We start from the raw sequence: 17,273 nt of genomic DNA, 5'->3' as shown, positions 1-17,273 counted from the left end.
GAGGCATTTATTATCTTGGTTCTCACTCTTCTGGACCCCAGAACCAAAAAGCATTGTCTCTCTAATCTGAGGTAGAGACGCTCAGGAACAGCCATGTTATGGACTAGGGGTAGGGGAACCTAGACCAAGTATGAAAGGAAGACCATTTTACAAAACAAGGCAGCAGTTCTAAGAGCCACCCAATGTCAGCCTTGAAGAAGCTGCCATAGCTGAGATACTTGGCTTTGTCCCACAGATGCATTGTGGTCCACTGGACTTCCCTCCTCCCCTCCCTCTGAGAGCAAACTGCCTCCTACCTCCCAGGCTGGAGCTTCCCTTTCTCCTCTTCTCTTTCTCCTCCTCCTCCTCCCCCTTCCCCATCCTCCCCTGACCACCCAATCACAGCAGACTCTGAAGCTGAACTCCCTACATCCATCTCCTCTCCCCCCAAGGCAGTCACGACTGGACACCGCACAGCCACTGACTTTGTCCTAAGTGGGGACACCGCAAAGGCTTTGGGGTATCTCCCCTGGAAACCTACTGCTCTCCATCTCTGTTCTACAACCCCGAGAAGTTGGAGGTAAGTACCCAGGCTGGGATGCTGGCCACGAATACCCAGGCAAGCAGGCTGGGCTGGGATCAGAGAGGCCAGGGGATGGGTTCTGCTTTGGCAGCCCAGTAGCTGGGCTCTCTAACAGACCAGGGGCTAGCTGGAAGGAAGCCTTGGCTCCTTGGATAGCAGACCTAAATGCCTCTGGAAGTCCTGTAGTGGTTCCAAGAGCCTAATGGGGGGCAGGAGATTTAGGGGTTTTTTTTATCACTTCTCCCCCTTCTGACCCCAAGTCAGTAGAAGTACCTGCTCTGGGCACTACTGCCAGCTGGGTACATTGGGTAAATATTTCCTCTGTAAGTGTCCCTTTGCAACATGTTGTCTAACTTGATAGTATCCCCAATGAGAGCCATAAAAATTAATAATTGTCACTACATATAATGACAGTGACATTTATATATGAGATTAAGGGTTGGCAAAGTGCTTTTCAAATAGTATTACAGCTGGTTCTCAAAATATTTCTGGAATATGGGTATTCCATATCTTCATCTTAGAGTTGAGGAAACTGAAATTCAGAGAGATGGAATGACTTACCAGGGCAATATTCATGCTCAGGTCTTCCTGACGCCATTAGTCTGGTCACCGAGCCACCAATTCTCCCCCTGATTGCCCTTCCAGCTCTGGCATGCCCAATTCTCCCTTTGATTGCCCTTCCAGCTCTGACATGTTAACTTCTATGTATTAAGGTTCTCCCAACACTGAAGTTCCATGTTCTATGTCCTAATGTTCCTCCCAACTTTGACATCCTATGTTCTAAGGTCTTTTTCAACTATTATATAATGATAATATATTATAAAAGTTCTATTTCGGAATAGAAGAGGGAGAGGGAAAGGAGACTGCAAGGATAGTATTATCTCTCCCTCTTAATGAAAGATTCCTTGATTTTGATTTTTCTGCATTTCACATTCTCAAAGACTTTAAAGTTTGCAAGGTACTTCTTGACAGATTATTATCTCATTTGATATTCACAACAATCCTGGAGGTAGGTGATATTGTTATCCCCATTTTGTGGATGAGGAAACTGAGGTTCAGAAATTCTGGGTGATTTATTCAGAGTCACAGAGCTAGTAAATGTCTGAACTCAGGCTTTTCTGTCTCCAAGGTTGGCACTCTACACTCCTCTCCTGGCCTCCTGAGGGCAAGTGTGTCCCATTTTCTGCACACATCAGGCACTAAATGAATGAACCCTGATTGTAAAGTAGAAAGAAAAAATTGGGGGCAGCTAGGTGGTGCAGTGGATAGAGCATCAGCCTTGAATTCAGGAGGACCCAAGTTCAAATTTGGTCTCAGACACTTAACACTTCCTAGCTGTATGACCCTGGGCAAGTCACTTAACCCCAGCCTCAGGGGGGAAAAAAAAAAGAAAAAAAGAAATAATATAGCTTCTTTATTTAAAAAAGGGAGAAAGAAAAAAGAAAAAATTAGGCACTACCTGCATGAAGGACTATTTGAGGGGAACCATTTATTGGATTGAATTCCCTTTTGTCTTTTTCTTCTCCGAGTCTTCAATCTGAAGTTGCTCGATTATCTTCCATAGAATTCCCAGATGCATCCCCCTTTCTGGGCTGGTCTGTGGGGCGATCTTTTAGGCTGGCAAGTTGGAGAGATCTGGCAGCCAGGGCTATATCTGATTGGTGCCTTTGTAATTCTGGGGGATATGGTGTCCCTCCCCATTCGCCCATACACTCCCCAGAAAAGAGAAATCAAGTGTTTGCTTTTTGTTGTATTCCCCAATGCTTGGTTCAGTGCTTAGTATATGGTAAGCACTTAATAAATGCTAGCTGACTCATCAAGCATTCATTATGAGCCCATTGTATATAGGGTCCTTTGCTAGATACCAAGGACACAGAGAGAAAAAAAACCAAACAGTCCCTTGAACAGCCTTCAAGGACAACATTTACAGATAAGTAAATAGACATGTTGAGGAGGGAGAAGCAACCGAGCGTGAAGTTACTGCTTGGCGGGAGAGAGAAGGGAGGATTCTGGGAGAGGAAGAAGGGAGTGGCGCAGCTTCAGCTGAGTTTTTGAAGATAAAGATTCTGAGAAGCTTGAACTGAGGAGGGAGGGCATTCCAGGCAGGGGCTTCAAAGGCTTGGAGGTAGGAGATGGAACCCCAATTCCATGCTCACTTTGAAATCAGTTGGCTAATAAAAAAGACCAAATGGGAATGGAAGGAGGCAGGTGAGGAATGGGACAGCCCACGGCCCCTGTAGGCTGAGGTTTCCTTCCAGAGCTGGAAGGTTTTGCCCCTGAGGACAACCTAATGCAGATGTTGTGATAACTTGCTCCTTTGAAGTGCTTACGGGGAAAGGAGTGTGAAATAGCCAATGTCCCTTTGAAAGTGAGATGAGGGTCCCAAATGTTCTCAGAGTGTTCCCACATGAGGGGAATCCCCTTTGCAGCCGTGATGATGATGGTGATGACGATGATGACGATGATGATGATGATGATGATGGACAATGGTCTTAATGCTTTATGGTTTACAAAGCACTTTACAAATATTGTATCATTTTTTTTTCTCCTGAGGCTGGGGTTAAGTGACTTGCCCAAGGTCACACAGCCAGGAAGTGTTAAGTGTCTGAGACCAACTCGGGTCCTCCTGAATTCAAGGCTGGTGCTCTATCCACTGCACCACCTGGCTGCCCCCATATTGTATCATTTTAACTTCCAAATACCTCTAGAAGGTAAACGCTATTTTTATTGCCATTTTAGGGATGAGGAAACTGAGACTGAGAGAAGCTAGTCTATAAGCATTTATTAGGTGCCTATTGTGTACTAAAGATTCAAAGAAGGACAAAAACCAGTCCCTGCCCCCGAGGTGCTCAAACCTAATGGGAAAGACAGCGAGCAAGCAAATATATACATAAAAACTGAGGACAGGATAAATAGAAAGTAATTACAAGAGAGAAAGCACTAGAATTAAAAGGGATTGGAAAAGGCTTTCTATAGATGGGGCAGGGTGGGGGAGAGAATTTAGCTGGGCCTTGATAGAAGCCACAGAGAAGGCTGTAGGCACAATTGAGCAAGAAGAGCATTCGGGCAGGGAAGATGATCCCCAAAAAAAAAAAAAATGCCCACAGTCAAAGGACTTGTTCTAGGATTGGTAAAGTGACTTAACTAGGGTCACACAGCTAATAAGTAACCAAGGCAGGATTTGAATTCAGGTCTCATTCCCATCTGTTTATCCACTATTAAAATGGGACATAGAAAAGCCAACAACTTTTGAAGGGTTGGAGAGCCAATAATTTTAATAATCTCAGCTGTAACTTTTTTGAAGAAACATGCAAAATTAAATAATTGGCCGACACTAAAAGTAGACCAAACCTATTTGCTCCAATTTATACATTTGTACTATATTAAAATAGATTCCAAATCACAGCTATCTGTTGTCTCCAGCATTCGTTCTATCTGAATTAGGCTAGGAATAACAAAGAAGACTGGAGGAGGGAGAGAGGGAGGAGGACGGTAAGTTTCAGGGGAAATTATTACCACATAGAACTCTTAGTAGCTTCTGTTTCTGTCTCTGTCTCTGTCTCTGTGTCTTTGTTTCTCTGTCTCTCTCTGTGTGTCCTTATGTGTGTCTCCCCCTCCTTCCCTCGCTTTCTGCATTTCTTTGTCTCTATCTCTGTGTGTGTCTCTCTCTGTTAAGTTTCTGTGTCTCCTCCTCCTTCCCTCTTTCTGTGTTTCTCTTCTATCTCTCTGTGTGTGTCTCTGTCTCTCTGTATATGTCTATATATGTCCCCTTCCTTCCCTCTCAGTGTTTCTTTGTCTGTCTCTTTATCTCTCTATGTATGATTCTGCCTCTCTCTGTATATGTCTTCCCCTCCTTCCCTCTCTTCATTTCTTTGTCTTTCTTTGTCTCTGTCTGTCTCTATCTCTGTGTGTCTCTGCCTCTCTCTTGTTAAGTCTCTCTATCTCCTCCTTTCCTCTCTTTGTGTTTTTCTGTCTCTGTCTGTCTCTTTATGTCTCTGTGTTTCTGTCTTTATGTCTCTATATGTCTCCCCTTCCTTCCCTCTCTTCATTCCTTTGTCTTTCTTTGTCTCTGTCTCTATCTGTATGTGTCTCTGTCTCTATCTCTTTGTGTGTCTCTGCCTCTCTCTTGTTAAGTCTCTCTGTATGTCTCCTCCTTCCCTCTCTTTGTGTTTTTCTGTCTCTCTCTCTGTCTGTCTCTTTATGTCTCTGTGTTTCTGTCTTTATGTCTCTATATGTCTCCCCCTCCTTCCCTCTCTTCATTTCTTTGTCTTTCTTTGTCTCTGTCTGTCTCTATCTGTATGTGTGTCTCTGCCTCTCTCTTAAGTCTCTATGTATGTCTCCTCCTTCCCTCTCTTTCTGTTTTTCTGTCTCTCTCTGTCTGTCTGTCTCTTTATGTCTCTATGTTTCTGTCTTTATGTCTCTATATGTCTCCCCCTCCTTCCCTCTCTTCATTCTTTTTTCTTTGTCTCTGTCTGTCTCTATCTGTATGTGTCTCTGTCTCTATCTCTTTGTGTGTCTCTGCCTCTCTCTTGTTAAGTCTCTCTGTATATCTCCTCCTTCCCTCTCTTTCTGTTTTTCTGTCTCTCTCTCTGTCTGTCTCTTTATGTCTCTATGTTTCTGTCTTTATGTCTCTATATGTCTCCCCCTCCTTCCCTCTCTTCATTCCTTTCTTTCTTTGTCTCTGTCTGTCTCTATCTCTTTGTGTGTCTCTGCCTCTCTCTTGTTAAGTCTCTCTGTATATCTCCTCCTTCCCTCTCTTTGTGTTTTTCTGTCTCTGTCTGTCTCTTTATGTCTCTGTGTTTCTGTCTTTATGTCTCTATATGTCTCCCCCTCCTTCCCTCTTTCTGTGTTTCTCTGAATCTCTTTGTCTATCTCTCTATGTGTGTCTCTGTCTCTGTCTGTCTCTGTGTCTCCTTCTCTCTCCCTCTGTTTCTGTCTCTCGGCAGTCAAACAACTCTGGTTGATGTGGGCCACCTATGACCCGTCTGACCTTACACAACCCATCAGAGAATCCTAGATCTAGAGGAGGAATAGTCTTCCCAAGTCCTCCGGTCCAACTCCCTCATTTCACACACGATCCATTTAACCTTCCGGAATCCCGGTTTCTTCCTCTGGAAAACGTAGAAGTCATTGCGGAAGACAGGTGCACAAGGTAAACTCCATCAGGGTGAGGAGAACGCACACAGGATGACACAGTTACATAAAGGGAAAGGACGCTGGCCAGCAGTTGAGCTCGGCGACGATCAATCCCATCCAGGGGAGCTGATGAGGAAACACACTTTAGGGGGAGAGGGGGTGACCTCTGAGTGCGGAAAGTGGAGTGTGCAGGCAACCGTTCTCTGTGGCGTTCTTCACTGATGGGGAATATAGAATGCCAAAAGAGGAGCTAAATTAAGAGAAACTGAGCATGGTAGGATATGTATGGGTATGTGTACATATATAGTGGGTTTACATATATACAAACAAACATATGTGTATATATACTTCCATTAATCAATGCAGACCTGTGATTTCATTGGTATAGTCAGAAAATTCTCTCTGCAAATCAGTACCTTTTCTGCAATGGAATCTCTCTCCAGAGTTGCTGATCCATGGAGTGGGACACCAGAAATGTGTCAGGATATGTCCGAGGAAGAATTTCAATCTAAAAACTGCTCACTCGAGGGCTGTCTTTCTGCTATTTCACATCACCCATCAATTAAAAAAAAGAAGAAAAAGGAGTGTGTGTGTGTGTGTATGTGTGTATGTGTGTGTGTGTGTGTATGTGTGTGTATGTGTGTGTGTGAGTGTGTGTGTATGTGTGTGTGTGTGTGTATGTGTGTGTGTGTGTGTGTGTGTGTGTGTGTGTGTGTGTGTGTGTGTGTAGTACAGGAGGGAAAAGATCAGGGATTTTAAACTTTTTTGTTGGCCATTGACCCACTTTGACTGTCTGGTGAAATCAGTAGATCCCTTCTCAGAATAGTAGATTTGGTTTTTGTTGTTGTTTTAATATTTGAAGAAAATAGCCTCCTCATCAAAGATTACCAGTTAGAACGCTGAACGAAGACAAGAGAAATACCAGCTATCATACCAAGTTAATACTTGTTGACTGACTCACACCAGTTCTGTTTTTGTCAGAATCCTAGAGGACTCAGTGGGTGGGTTTAAGGGTAAATTGATGGACCCCCAATTTGGATGAGAAGATGGAGCTCCCCCTTACTTTTTTTTTTTTCCTGAGGCTGGGGTTAAGTGACTTGCCCAGGGTCACACAGCTAGGAAGTGTTAAGTGTCTGAGACCAGATTTGAACTCAGGTCCTCCTAAATTCAACGCTGGTGCTCTATCCTAGCTGCCCCTCCTCCTTACTCTTAAATCTACCCACTGACCTCTCCAGGTCTGTGAGAGTCAGTCTATTAGTCAACAAGCATTGACTTTGATAGGGTGCTGTCACTTTGTGGGGGTAAGAACTGCCTTAGAATCCAGAATGTCTGGGCTGAAAGGATAACCCCTTTGGGGTTGTTGGTAAGGTTTGAGGTCAACAAAGGGCAAACAATTGGCATGGGAGGCCACGGGCATACATGGGCCGTTGGCCGCTTTAGACGCTTTGAATGGTGAGATGTACCCCAGCCAAGAGTGTGGCCCAGAGCAGAAGAATCCCCCAAGGCTGTTCCCCCAAACACTCCTCCCCTGGAGTGTCCAGTTCTGGGACCATCTTTTAGGAAGAACACTGATGTCCTAGGGACCACAGGAAGCCAATCGGGACAAAGAAGAACAAATGCATAGCACATGAGTGTCCTCTTGGGAACCCTAGAAGTGTTTTGTCCAGAGAAGAAAGGCTTGAAGGGATGGGGGGATTCAACTATCGAAGGGCTGTCACATGGAGGAGAAATCTGCATACTTTGTCTATTGTGTCTTCTCTCATAAGGCTTCCAAAATAACGTGTGTGTGTGTGTGTGTGTGTGTGTGTGTGTGTGTATAAAAATACATCACATCTCCTCTGCTAAGAGGCAGCTTGGTTGCTCAGTGGTTAGAGCATGAGACCTGAAGTCAGAAAGACCAGATTCTAAACCTGCTCTCAAAACTGCTTAAAAGTGTGATTGGCCAAGTCATTTAATGGGCTGCCTCAATTTCCTCATCTGTAAAATGGGAATAATAATAATATCTACTTTCCGAGGTGGTTGAAGTGATAAAATGAAATAATATTTGTGATGTGCTTTGCCAACCATGAATGCTGATAATAATCATCTGATCTAAAATATGAAGTGGTTCCCAATGGGGGTGGGGAAGAAGGAGTTTCACAGATCACTCCTTTCCATGTAAGGTCCCGAGGAATGTGGCTCTTGGACTACAGACTTGTAAAATCCCAGGGAACTCACTTGTCATCCGGGCTAAGTAGCACCTGAAAAAGCGTCTTCCACTCACCACATCCCTCTCTGGGCTCATCCAGACTATTCCTGAAGTTCCGGGAGGAGACGGAGCTCCCACAAATGTGTAATTAAGATACAATCATAGCTAGTATTGATGTAGTGCTTCAGGATTGCTAAGTATTGCCTGTGAGCCATTTCAGTTGATGCTCACAAAAACCCTGCGAGATAGGCACTTTATTGTCCCCATTTTACAGATAACAAGAATTGAGTGTTGACCCTGGGCAAGTCATTTAACACCAGCCTCATTAAAAAAAACAACAAAAAACAAAAAAACAAAAACAAAAAAAAAACAAAACACAAGAGTTGAGTGACTTGCTCAGGATCACACAGCCAACAAGTGTTTGAGAAAGGATTTGATTCCAGGTCTTACTGGCCCCAAGTACAGCACAGAGGCCCTGAGCTGTCTCTTCCCCAGGTTCCCACCCCCACTTCTCTTTGGACACTCTGACTTTTGGGAACTTTTTCCTGAGATCGAACCTAAATCTGCCTCCTTTCAGCTCCTGCTCTTTGGTCCCAGTTCTGCTTCCTGGGACCAAGCAGAACCATTTGAATTTCTCTTTCTCCCCAAATCTCTAAGCACCTAAATGTATCTTCCATGTCTCCCGAGTCTTCTCCAGGCTAAATACTCCCAGCTCCTTCACTCAGTCCTCATTTAACAGGGACTCAAAGCCCTGACCTCAATGGCTGTCCTTCTCTGGCCACCCCCCATCTTATGAGCATCCTTCCTCAAAGGTGGCTAAATGGGACTCAGTGTCCCGTCTGGGTCTGGCTCCTGAAGGGATCTGATCACAAAGCCGGGATCAGACTTCGAGAGGCTATGTCCAAAGCCCTGCTGTCCCATTCCCAGCAGGGGATTGTGGGCAAATCTTCCGCCATCCCCAGCATCTCCTTTGTTAAACGGGAAAGATCACAGAAGGGCAGCCTGTGCCTGGGCGGGTCACTGCTAGGACTGGCTTCCTGGGCCTTTGGGAGCTCTGTAAAAGAGCATGGTTCTGAAGCCCATTGATGTGGGAAAATTTCCAAGTGATAGTGTCCCCCAGGCTGTGTCCTCCAAAGTCCTTCCTGCGGCCCACGTCACTAATAGCTACTGTTGCCTTGGCAACCTCACAGCCTCGCTTTAAACTCCGAGCCTTTCTCTCCCAAACTAGGGAATACCAGGTCCTGAGCATCTTTCTGAGAGCAGGGACAGACTAGCTAAGGGAGGGGCCGCTTTGGTTCTCCACCTCTCCATGGGTCCTCTCCCCGGGATTTCCCACCCCAGGCTCCAATGTTCAGGTCTTACCATGATTTCACGTAGGTTGTGCCTGGTGGCTGTGGGGTCCATCCCACGTGAATCCTCACGAGCCCATGCGGAGCGTTCCAAGCTCCACTTCATTGCCCCCCACTCCCCCCCAGAAAAATATAAATCGCCTCCAATAGTTTGGGGGAAGTGCCCCGGACTTGGAAGGAAGGAGCTGGATTTGAATCCCACTGATGTTTGGGAGCTGCGAGACCTCCAATAAACACTGCATCTCCTGATCTTGGTTTCCACATCTGTAAAAATGGGGACGATAACAGCACCCGGGAGTCTTAGAAAGCTTAAACGAGATCGTTTGATCATTGCTCTTGCAAACTGTAGAGTCCTGAACAGGAGCGCCCTGTTACTGTCAGAGAGGAAAACAGGAATTGTACCCGGGGTAGGGGGTCGCTTAACAGCTGCTCTGGGGCAGCAAGGATTCTGAGACATCCCCCCAACACCCCCATCACTCTGCTCAGGGCTGAGGGCGAGCTCTGGGAAGGAAGGAAAGAAGGAAGGAAGGAAGGAAGGAAGGAAGGAAGGAAGGAAGGAAGGAAGGAAGGAAGGAAGGAAGGAAGGAAGGAAGGAAGGAAGGAAGGAAGGAAGGAAGGAAGGAAGGAAGGAAGGAAGGAAGGAAGGAAGGAAGGAAAAGGGAGGAAGAAAGAATGAGAAAGAAAGAAAAAAGAAAGAGAGAAAGGGAGAGGGAGAGAGAGAAAGAGAGAGAGAAAGAAAGAAAGAAAGAAAGAAAGAAAGAAAGAAAGAAAGAAAGAAAGAAAGAAAGAAAGAAAGAAAGAAAGAAAGAAAGAAAGAAAGAAAGAAAGAAAGAAAGAAAGAAAGAAAGAAAGAAAGAAAGAAAGAAAGAAAGAAAGAAAGAAAGAAAGAAAGAAAGGAAAGAAAGGAAAGAAAGAAAGAAAGAAAGAAAGAAAGAAAGAAAGAAAGAAAGAAAGAAAGAAAGAAAGAAAGAAAGAAAGAAAGAAAGAAAGAAAGAAAGAAAGAAAGAAAGGAAAGAAAGGAAAGAAAGAAAGAAAAGACTTAACTATCACTGAATGTCATGTTTGAGGAACAGCAATAAGGCCAACAAGGCTGGGTCCCCATACATGAGAGGGGATGTGATATAAGGGACAGAAGTGGGAAAGATATGTTGAATCTAGGCTATGAAGGTCCTTCTCTCCATGTACAACATTCGGCTGAGGGGAGGAAAGAGGCAGAGGAGCACAGGCAGAAGGCAGAGGAGGGGAGCTTGACATGTTGGACACAGCACCAGAGCTGGAGTCAGCAAAACCCAGGTTGAAATTCCACTGCTTTCTTGCTTTCTGATCCTGAGCAAATTTTGCAATCTCTCTGTGCCTTCGTTTCCTCATCTGTAAAAAAATAAGAAGAAATTAGAATCAGTAGCCTGTAAGGTCCTGCTCCGGTTCCTTCAACCTGTGGCTCTCCAGGGCTGTGTTCCAGTACAAAGACAGAGGCAGAAAGAATGAAAGCCTTTGGATGAGAGAGGCTCTAGCTCTCCCTTATGATATTGGCTAGGTAGGAGGCCAGAAGGAGGCAGGAGACTGAGCAGAGGCCGCTAAAACTTGTTTTTTTCTGAAGCTCTTGGGGTCAGAGCAAGACTATAGAGGCTGGTCATGAGTAGGCAGAGTCTGGGTGAAACTGGTCTTGTGGGTAAGATAATAGCTTATAATAACAACAGTAGCAATAATACCTAGTATTTATAAAGTGCTTGAAAGTTTACAAAGTGTTCACCAATATTATCACATTTAATCTTTACATTAACATTAGGAGGTAAGGGTGATTTCCATTTTACAAATGAGGCATAGAGAGGTAAAATGACTTGCACAGAGTCATCCTGCTATTGTCGGAGGCTAGATTTGAATTCAGGATTTTCTGCCTCCAGGTCCAACACAAGGTCATATTTTTTTCAGTTTTGTGGTTATTTTTATGGCTTTGGATAAAAGTTTATGCCGTTGAGCATCTTTACTTGGGCACTCAGCTGACTGGCTTTTATCACATTCTCTCTGTGTTCTCACTTGATGGAGGTGAATAAAATTATAGCTGACCCAGGCAAGGGGCACCGTGGGATTCCCCGTGGGATTTTTCTATTTATATCTGCTGTGCTTAGCACATAGCTAGTGCTTAGTGATTACTTCATTCATTCATTCATTCATTCACTCATTCATGAGAGAGAGGCCGTAAATATGTCAAACCTGATAAATTGGACCCCAGTTTTGGATTAAAGTCATGAGCGCCAGAAGGATTGGGATTGGATAAATCTTCGCACAGCCCTTAGATTTAGATATGAGCCTGGCTACCCAGTTGAAGGAAGAAGCTCTACTTCCCAGGGACCACAGAGAAATGGGTCCTTCCCAGGGTGGACCCCATAACTCAGGTAACCACCAGAAGCCTGAAATATCCCAGGACCTGATTCTTACAGGGAATGGAACAGATTGGGAATAGCAGCGCCCTCTGGTGTTTAAACATATATTTATTAAAACACCTACTTTTTGCAATATTCTGTCTACACCCACAGACTATGAGAGTTAATAGTCTAATGAGGAGAATGGACACCCTCGTGTGCATTGGGGTGTAGTCTATCCCTCCCTCTGACACCATGATGTCAGAACAAGAGCACTGGGTTTGGATTAAGAGGATCTGAGTTCGAATCCTTGTTTTGCTGTGAAACTTTTGATCCAATCGCATCAATCTCTTTCGAGTTTGTTTCTTCAACTGTAAATGAGAACGATAAAAACATTACCCATCTCACAGGTCTGGTTAAGAGGGAAATGGTGCATTGGCTTGAATTCTCTTGTTATTATCGCTATTAATTCAGCAGAAGCTCTCAGAATGAAGTCAAGGGGAAGAGAAACTGTAGGCTAGATACGGCCCGAACAATCCAAGGATGATGGGGTCAAGGCTAATAAAGTGCAAATTAATATCATTCTCCCCCTTCCTGCTGTCAGTAGGAATGGGTTAAGGCCATTCACTAAATTCTTTGAGCTGCTCCCGAGCCCCCTTCTCCCCAACCTCCCCCGGGGTGACCTTGGCAAAGCATCGATTTCCTGCCATCATGAGTTATGATCCGGCCTGAACGAGCAGATGGAGTGTGAAGGACAGACACTATAGGTGAAGTCATTCGAGAACTCATGTGTGGGCTTCCCAGAAGCCTCCACAGCCCTGTTCAGACCCAAACCAGAGTGCCAAGAGTACAGCTGCTGAGCTCTGGGCCCAGAGAGCTGTGGGGGACAGAAACCAAGCAAGACGGCCTTCCCTCTGAGAACACCTTTCATTCCCTCGCATAGACTCTATGTCCAGTTGATTGCTTTTTGTAGAATTTGGAGGAAATGTGGTAGAGTGGTTAGAGCCTGGCTTTGGAATCATGGAACCTAGATTCACATCCTGCTTCTGACTTCCTATCTGGCTCATCCTGGATGGTTCCCTTAACTTCCTCTGAGCCTCAGAATTCTCATCTACAAAATAAAGCGGTTGTATTCGCTAGATTCTGAGAATAGATTCCAGTTCTACATTTAGGATCCCCCACAACCATTTACTTCATGAAATGGGATACACCTGTACTACATTTTTAAATATTCCTATTGCTGAGGCTGAGGGGCTCCAGTATTTACTCATTCTATTTTCCGTTCTTTTCTCTCTTTTATTCCACCAGCGTTGTGCCTCAGAGTCCACCCAGCTTTCCCAATTTCCAGATATGATGGAAAAAGAGGAAGAGGTTGGGATGGACAAGAGAAAAAACACTGACTCCAGAGGGAGGAGTGAGAAACAAGAAGGTAAGATCTGTTCAGGAAGGTGAGGAGACTGTAAATCTTCTCTTGGCCCCCGAGGGACCCCGGGACATGTACCTCTGGACAGAGCATCTCTGAAGGGACCTGGAGATAGAAAGAAAAGAGCAAGGATTTGGGGTCAGGAGACAGGGGTGGTATTCCTTCTCTCCTCGTTATTACTGTATAGAGGGCTAGAGATGCAAAGAAGGAGAAATGGCAGCCCTGTTCTCAGGCACTCATAGAACGAATAAAATACATTGATCACAATTCTACTGAAATAAAAAAAGCATTTTTATCCTCATCAAATCCGCATGTGCCCCCCAAATCTAAGTTAAACATTAAGAGCTCCTGCCCTAAGGTGCAAGGAATGAGGTAGGAAAGAGACTGGATGTGGGACAAAGCTAAAAAGCCAGATGATCTTTCTCCTGTCTTAGCCAATGTAGAAGTAGTCAGTGCCTTGATGGGAAGAAAGTCACTGCACCTGGAATCAGGAAGACCTGAATTCAAATCCTGCCTTCCCATAATCGGAACACCAAATTACATTGATCCAAAAGATTATTTTATAGAAAACTCATACAAGGCCGGTGCTCACATGGAGGTCAGAAGAAGCAGAATAAGGACACTCACAAGGTCTCTCCAAAGAATTTTAATATTGATTGTGAGACATTGCAAGTCACTGGCGCAGCACTGCCCACAAGCTAAGATGGCGCCGTGTTCTATGGGCACAGTAGGGTTGCACTAGCTCAGAAGACGTGTGAGATGTGCAAATTAGAGCTATCTTCATCCCCAATGTTCATATGGATTATTTGTGCTCAAACTGTGGTAGAGCTTTCCAGGTTAACAACATGACAGCTGTGGGATCCTGGACAAATCCCCTGGCCTCTGCCTCAGTTTCCTCAACTGTAAAATGAGGATAAAATGAGAAAATAGTTGCACCACCTCAGAGTACTTTTTATATAAATGTTAGCTATTGTTGCTCATCATAACATGATGGGAAAAGTGAGAAGATATGGTTTCGAACTCCATTTCTGACACTTAACAAGCTGTGTGGCTGTAGTTCGTTACCTATCTCTGATCCCCTCTGATCTGCAAAAGGGAAATAGTTCTTGTAGTACCAACCACCATAAGGGCATTTCCAGGTCTAGATGAGATAATGTGGATAAAGGATATTGCAGATGTTAAAGTTTTCTTTATGACTGATTATCCCAGATTATGGATCTGTGCCCATTGTATAGATGGAGAGGCAGACATCTGGGTCCTTGGGATGTCTGTCATCCATCCTTTGCTTGCCACCCCTAAAACAACCACCGTATTAAAAGCCCTCCTCACACAATCACATGCTTTTCATGGGAAGCACAAAACGGCAGATCAGAAGGAACACAAAGGTCACTGCAGAGAACAATCCCTTCTCCAACATCTCCAGGAAGTGGCTGTCAGCTCCTGTCTGGGAACTGCCACTCAAGGGGAGCTGTCACCTCCAAAGACAACTTCTCTCACTTTGGGACAGCTCTGCTTGTTGAGTTTCCATAAGTTTGAAGTCTGCCTCCCTGAAATGTCCACCCGCTGCTCCCTATTAAGTTCAGTAAGGTCAAGCAGACAAGCCCAGTCCCTCAATTACTTGACAACTCTTCAAATACTTGGAAATCATTTTGGGGGCTGCCCTAGCCTCTGGGTCTCCTCCAAGCTAAACATGCCCAATTGCTTCAACCATTCCTCACATGTCATGAACTCAAGGCCCTTCGCCATCCTTTTTGGACACTCTCTGGCTCATCCCTTCCCAAAACATGGAACAAAAAAGGCAAATTTAGATTTGACATAAGAAACATGATATTGACATAAGTGGGATGGACTGTCTTTGAGCATGGCAGAGGGAGGGGAAGGAAGAGGGGAATGAGAAGGGGGATCCCCTCAAGAAGAGCTTGACTGAGCACTTTTTAGTTTGTGATGTTGAGCTCCCTGCTCAGAAAGCTCCCCCCTTCCCAAAACTTGGACAAAAAGGCAAATTTAGATTTGACGTAAGAAACACGTTATTGACATAAGTGGGAAGGACTGTCTTTGAGCATGGCAGAAGGAAGGGAAGAAAGAGAGGAATGAGAAGGGGGATCCCTTCAAGAAGAGGTTGACTGAGCACTTTTTAGTTTGTGATGCTGAGTTCCCTGATATGGATAATGGAATGGTCTCTGAGGTCCCTGAAATGCAGCGATTCAGTCATTTGTCCTTAGTCTTGACACGGTAGAGTGTCATACATTGCAGCTCTACTGTCAGAAGAGCAAGTGGATGCCATGCTTACGGTGGGCACTTCTCCTGGTGAGAGAGCTGTGCTCTTGCCTCTTAGAGACATCAACAGTTTGATTCTTCCAGTTGATGATCACGCAAAGCAGATTAACCACATTGCTCTGAAGGCAGAGAACCCACAAAAGCAAGATCTTTGTCAAAAGGGAAAGTAGACATAGAACAACGTGGGCAGGGCTTGGGAAAAGGATGAGGATGTTGAAACATGACCCACCATACTCCTAAAGTGCCTCCATGGAGCTCCCTCCAAGGCTTCTCCTCTCAGCACTCTGTTCTATTGGTTGTTAAAGCAGCATCCATCCTTCCATCGAGCTGCAAGTGTTTATTAGGTGCCAGGCACTGGACATACAAAGACAATGCATGAAAGGTGCCTACTGTCAGGTAGCTTCTAGTCCAAAACCAGACTTTTACTAACTTTCTCCCCTTTTGGGCCGTGTACCGCAGACTACCGTTCCATCTACATCGGGGTGCCGGTCCGCAGCAACTACTGTAGAAAAATACTCAAGAAAAGAGGCCCCCCTAGCCAGGAAAAAGCCAAGCACTTCAGAAGACCCTGTGGGTACTCCCCAAGGCGAGCAGATGCAGAGGAAGCCAGGGCAATCTCCCAGAATACCAGCATAGACGACATCAGCAAAATACGTAAGTGTGGCAATCAATCAAAGCAATGTATTTCACAGAAGCGTCCGGTTCTAGAGATGGGAGAGTTACCATATTGGTCTCCATGTTGATTGCACCTTCTCCCCAATTCTGACTTGAACAAAACCAAAGAGTGATCTAGAAGGGTGCTCTAAGTAAGACAATAGCAATGAAAAGATAACCCCTGATGAGATAAATGGGTGAAACGTCTTCATTTAAAATGAAAAATATTGTAAGCTTACAGAGTAACCTACAGATTATTTTGATATTGTCCTATTTTGCAGAAGCAATATGGCATAGTGGGCTGAGTGCTAGATGAGAAGTAGGGCACCCTGGGTTCAAATTCTACCTTTAAATCTCACTAATTATGTGACTCTGGGCCAGTCACTTAGCATGTGTTATTCTAGAAACTCATAGGACTTCTACATTAATCATCAAGCATTTATTAAGTAACTACCTCATGTGAAGCACAGTACCGGGCACTAGAGACAAAAGGTAAATTGAGTCGATACCTGTTCTCAAGAAGCTTACATTATACTGGGAAAGCAACATGAATAATATGTGCATGATAAATACTAGGTGATTTGTTAGGGGTAGAAGGAGGGATTCTAAAAGGCTGAGATTAAGAGTGATGCTATATTTAACATGTATGGGCCTACCTGCCATCTAGGGGAGGGGGTGGGGGGAAGAAGGGAGAAAGTTGGAACAGAAGGTTTCGCAAGGGTCAATGTTGAAAAATTATCCATGCAAATGTCTTGTAAATAAAAAGGTATAATAAATAAATAAATAGATAGATAGATAAATGAATGAATGAATAAATGAATGAATGAATAAATAAATAAGCAAACAAGCAAACAGACAAACAAATAGATAGATAGATAGATAGATAGATAGATAGATAGATAGATAGATAAATTTTAAAAAAACATATTCCTGTGCATTAATAAGAACCAGAAAAAAAAGTGATGTTTTTGTCCTATGTCGATCACATGTCGAGACAGAATTGGGAGACGTGTTGTTCTATGTACAAAAAACAGCAAACAGAACAGTTTGGCCAATTGGTCCACCAGTGAGCATTTGTCAAGCACTTCCTCTAGACTAGATACAGTGTCAGGTGTTGAGGATACAGATACAAGGAAATAATCCCCAATCCTGGAAAAGTATAGTGGGGCACTACTATGGGGAGGTTTAAAGGCCCAACAGGGGAATTTGTGTTTGATTGATAACATGGTCAGGACTTTGTTCTAAGAGGACTATGGAGGACAGATTGGAGGAGGAAGAATCCTAAGGCAGGCACTCCAACCAGGAGACAATTTCAGTAGAACAG

At 44.4% G+C, this 17,273-nt stretch overlaps 1 protein-coding gene across 1 annotated transcript in view; it reads left to right on the top strand.

Moving 5' to 3' along the window:
* Positions 1-291: 291 nt before the first annotated feature.
* Positions 292-17,273, top strand: part of SLC4A5 (solute carrier family 4 member 5) — a 111,785-nt gene continuing 94,803 nt past the window's right edge. Inside the window, exons 1-3 of the mRNA XM_074285473.1 lie at positions 292-559; positions 12,904-13,024; positions 15,755-15,949. Coding sequence (XP_074141574.1) covers positions 12,946-13,024; positions 15,755-15,949 — 274 coding nt within the window. The 5' untranslated portion in view covers positions 292-559; positions 12,904-12,945. The remainder of the gene's footprint in view (positions 560-12,903; positions 13,025-15,754; positions 15,950-17,273) is intronic.

This window comes from Sminthopsis crassicaudata, chromosome 2 (genome assembly GCF_048593235.1).
Source record: "Sminthopsis crassicaudata isolate SCR6 chromosome 2, ASM4859323v1, whole genome shotgun sequence".
In the NCBI taxonomy this organism is placed as follows: Eukaryota; Metazoa; Chordata; class Mammalia; order Dasyuromorphia; family Dasyuridae; genus Sminthopsis; species Sminthopsis crassicaudata.
This window is presented reverse-complemented; position numbering and strand designations above follow the sequence as displayed.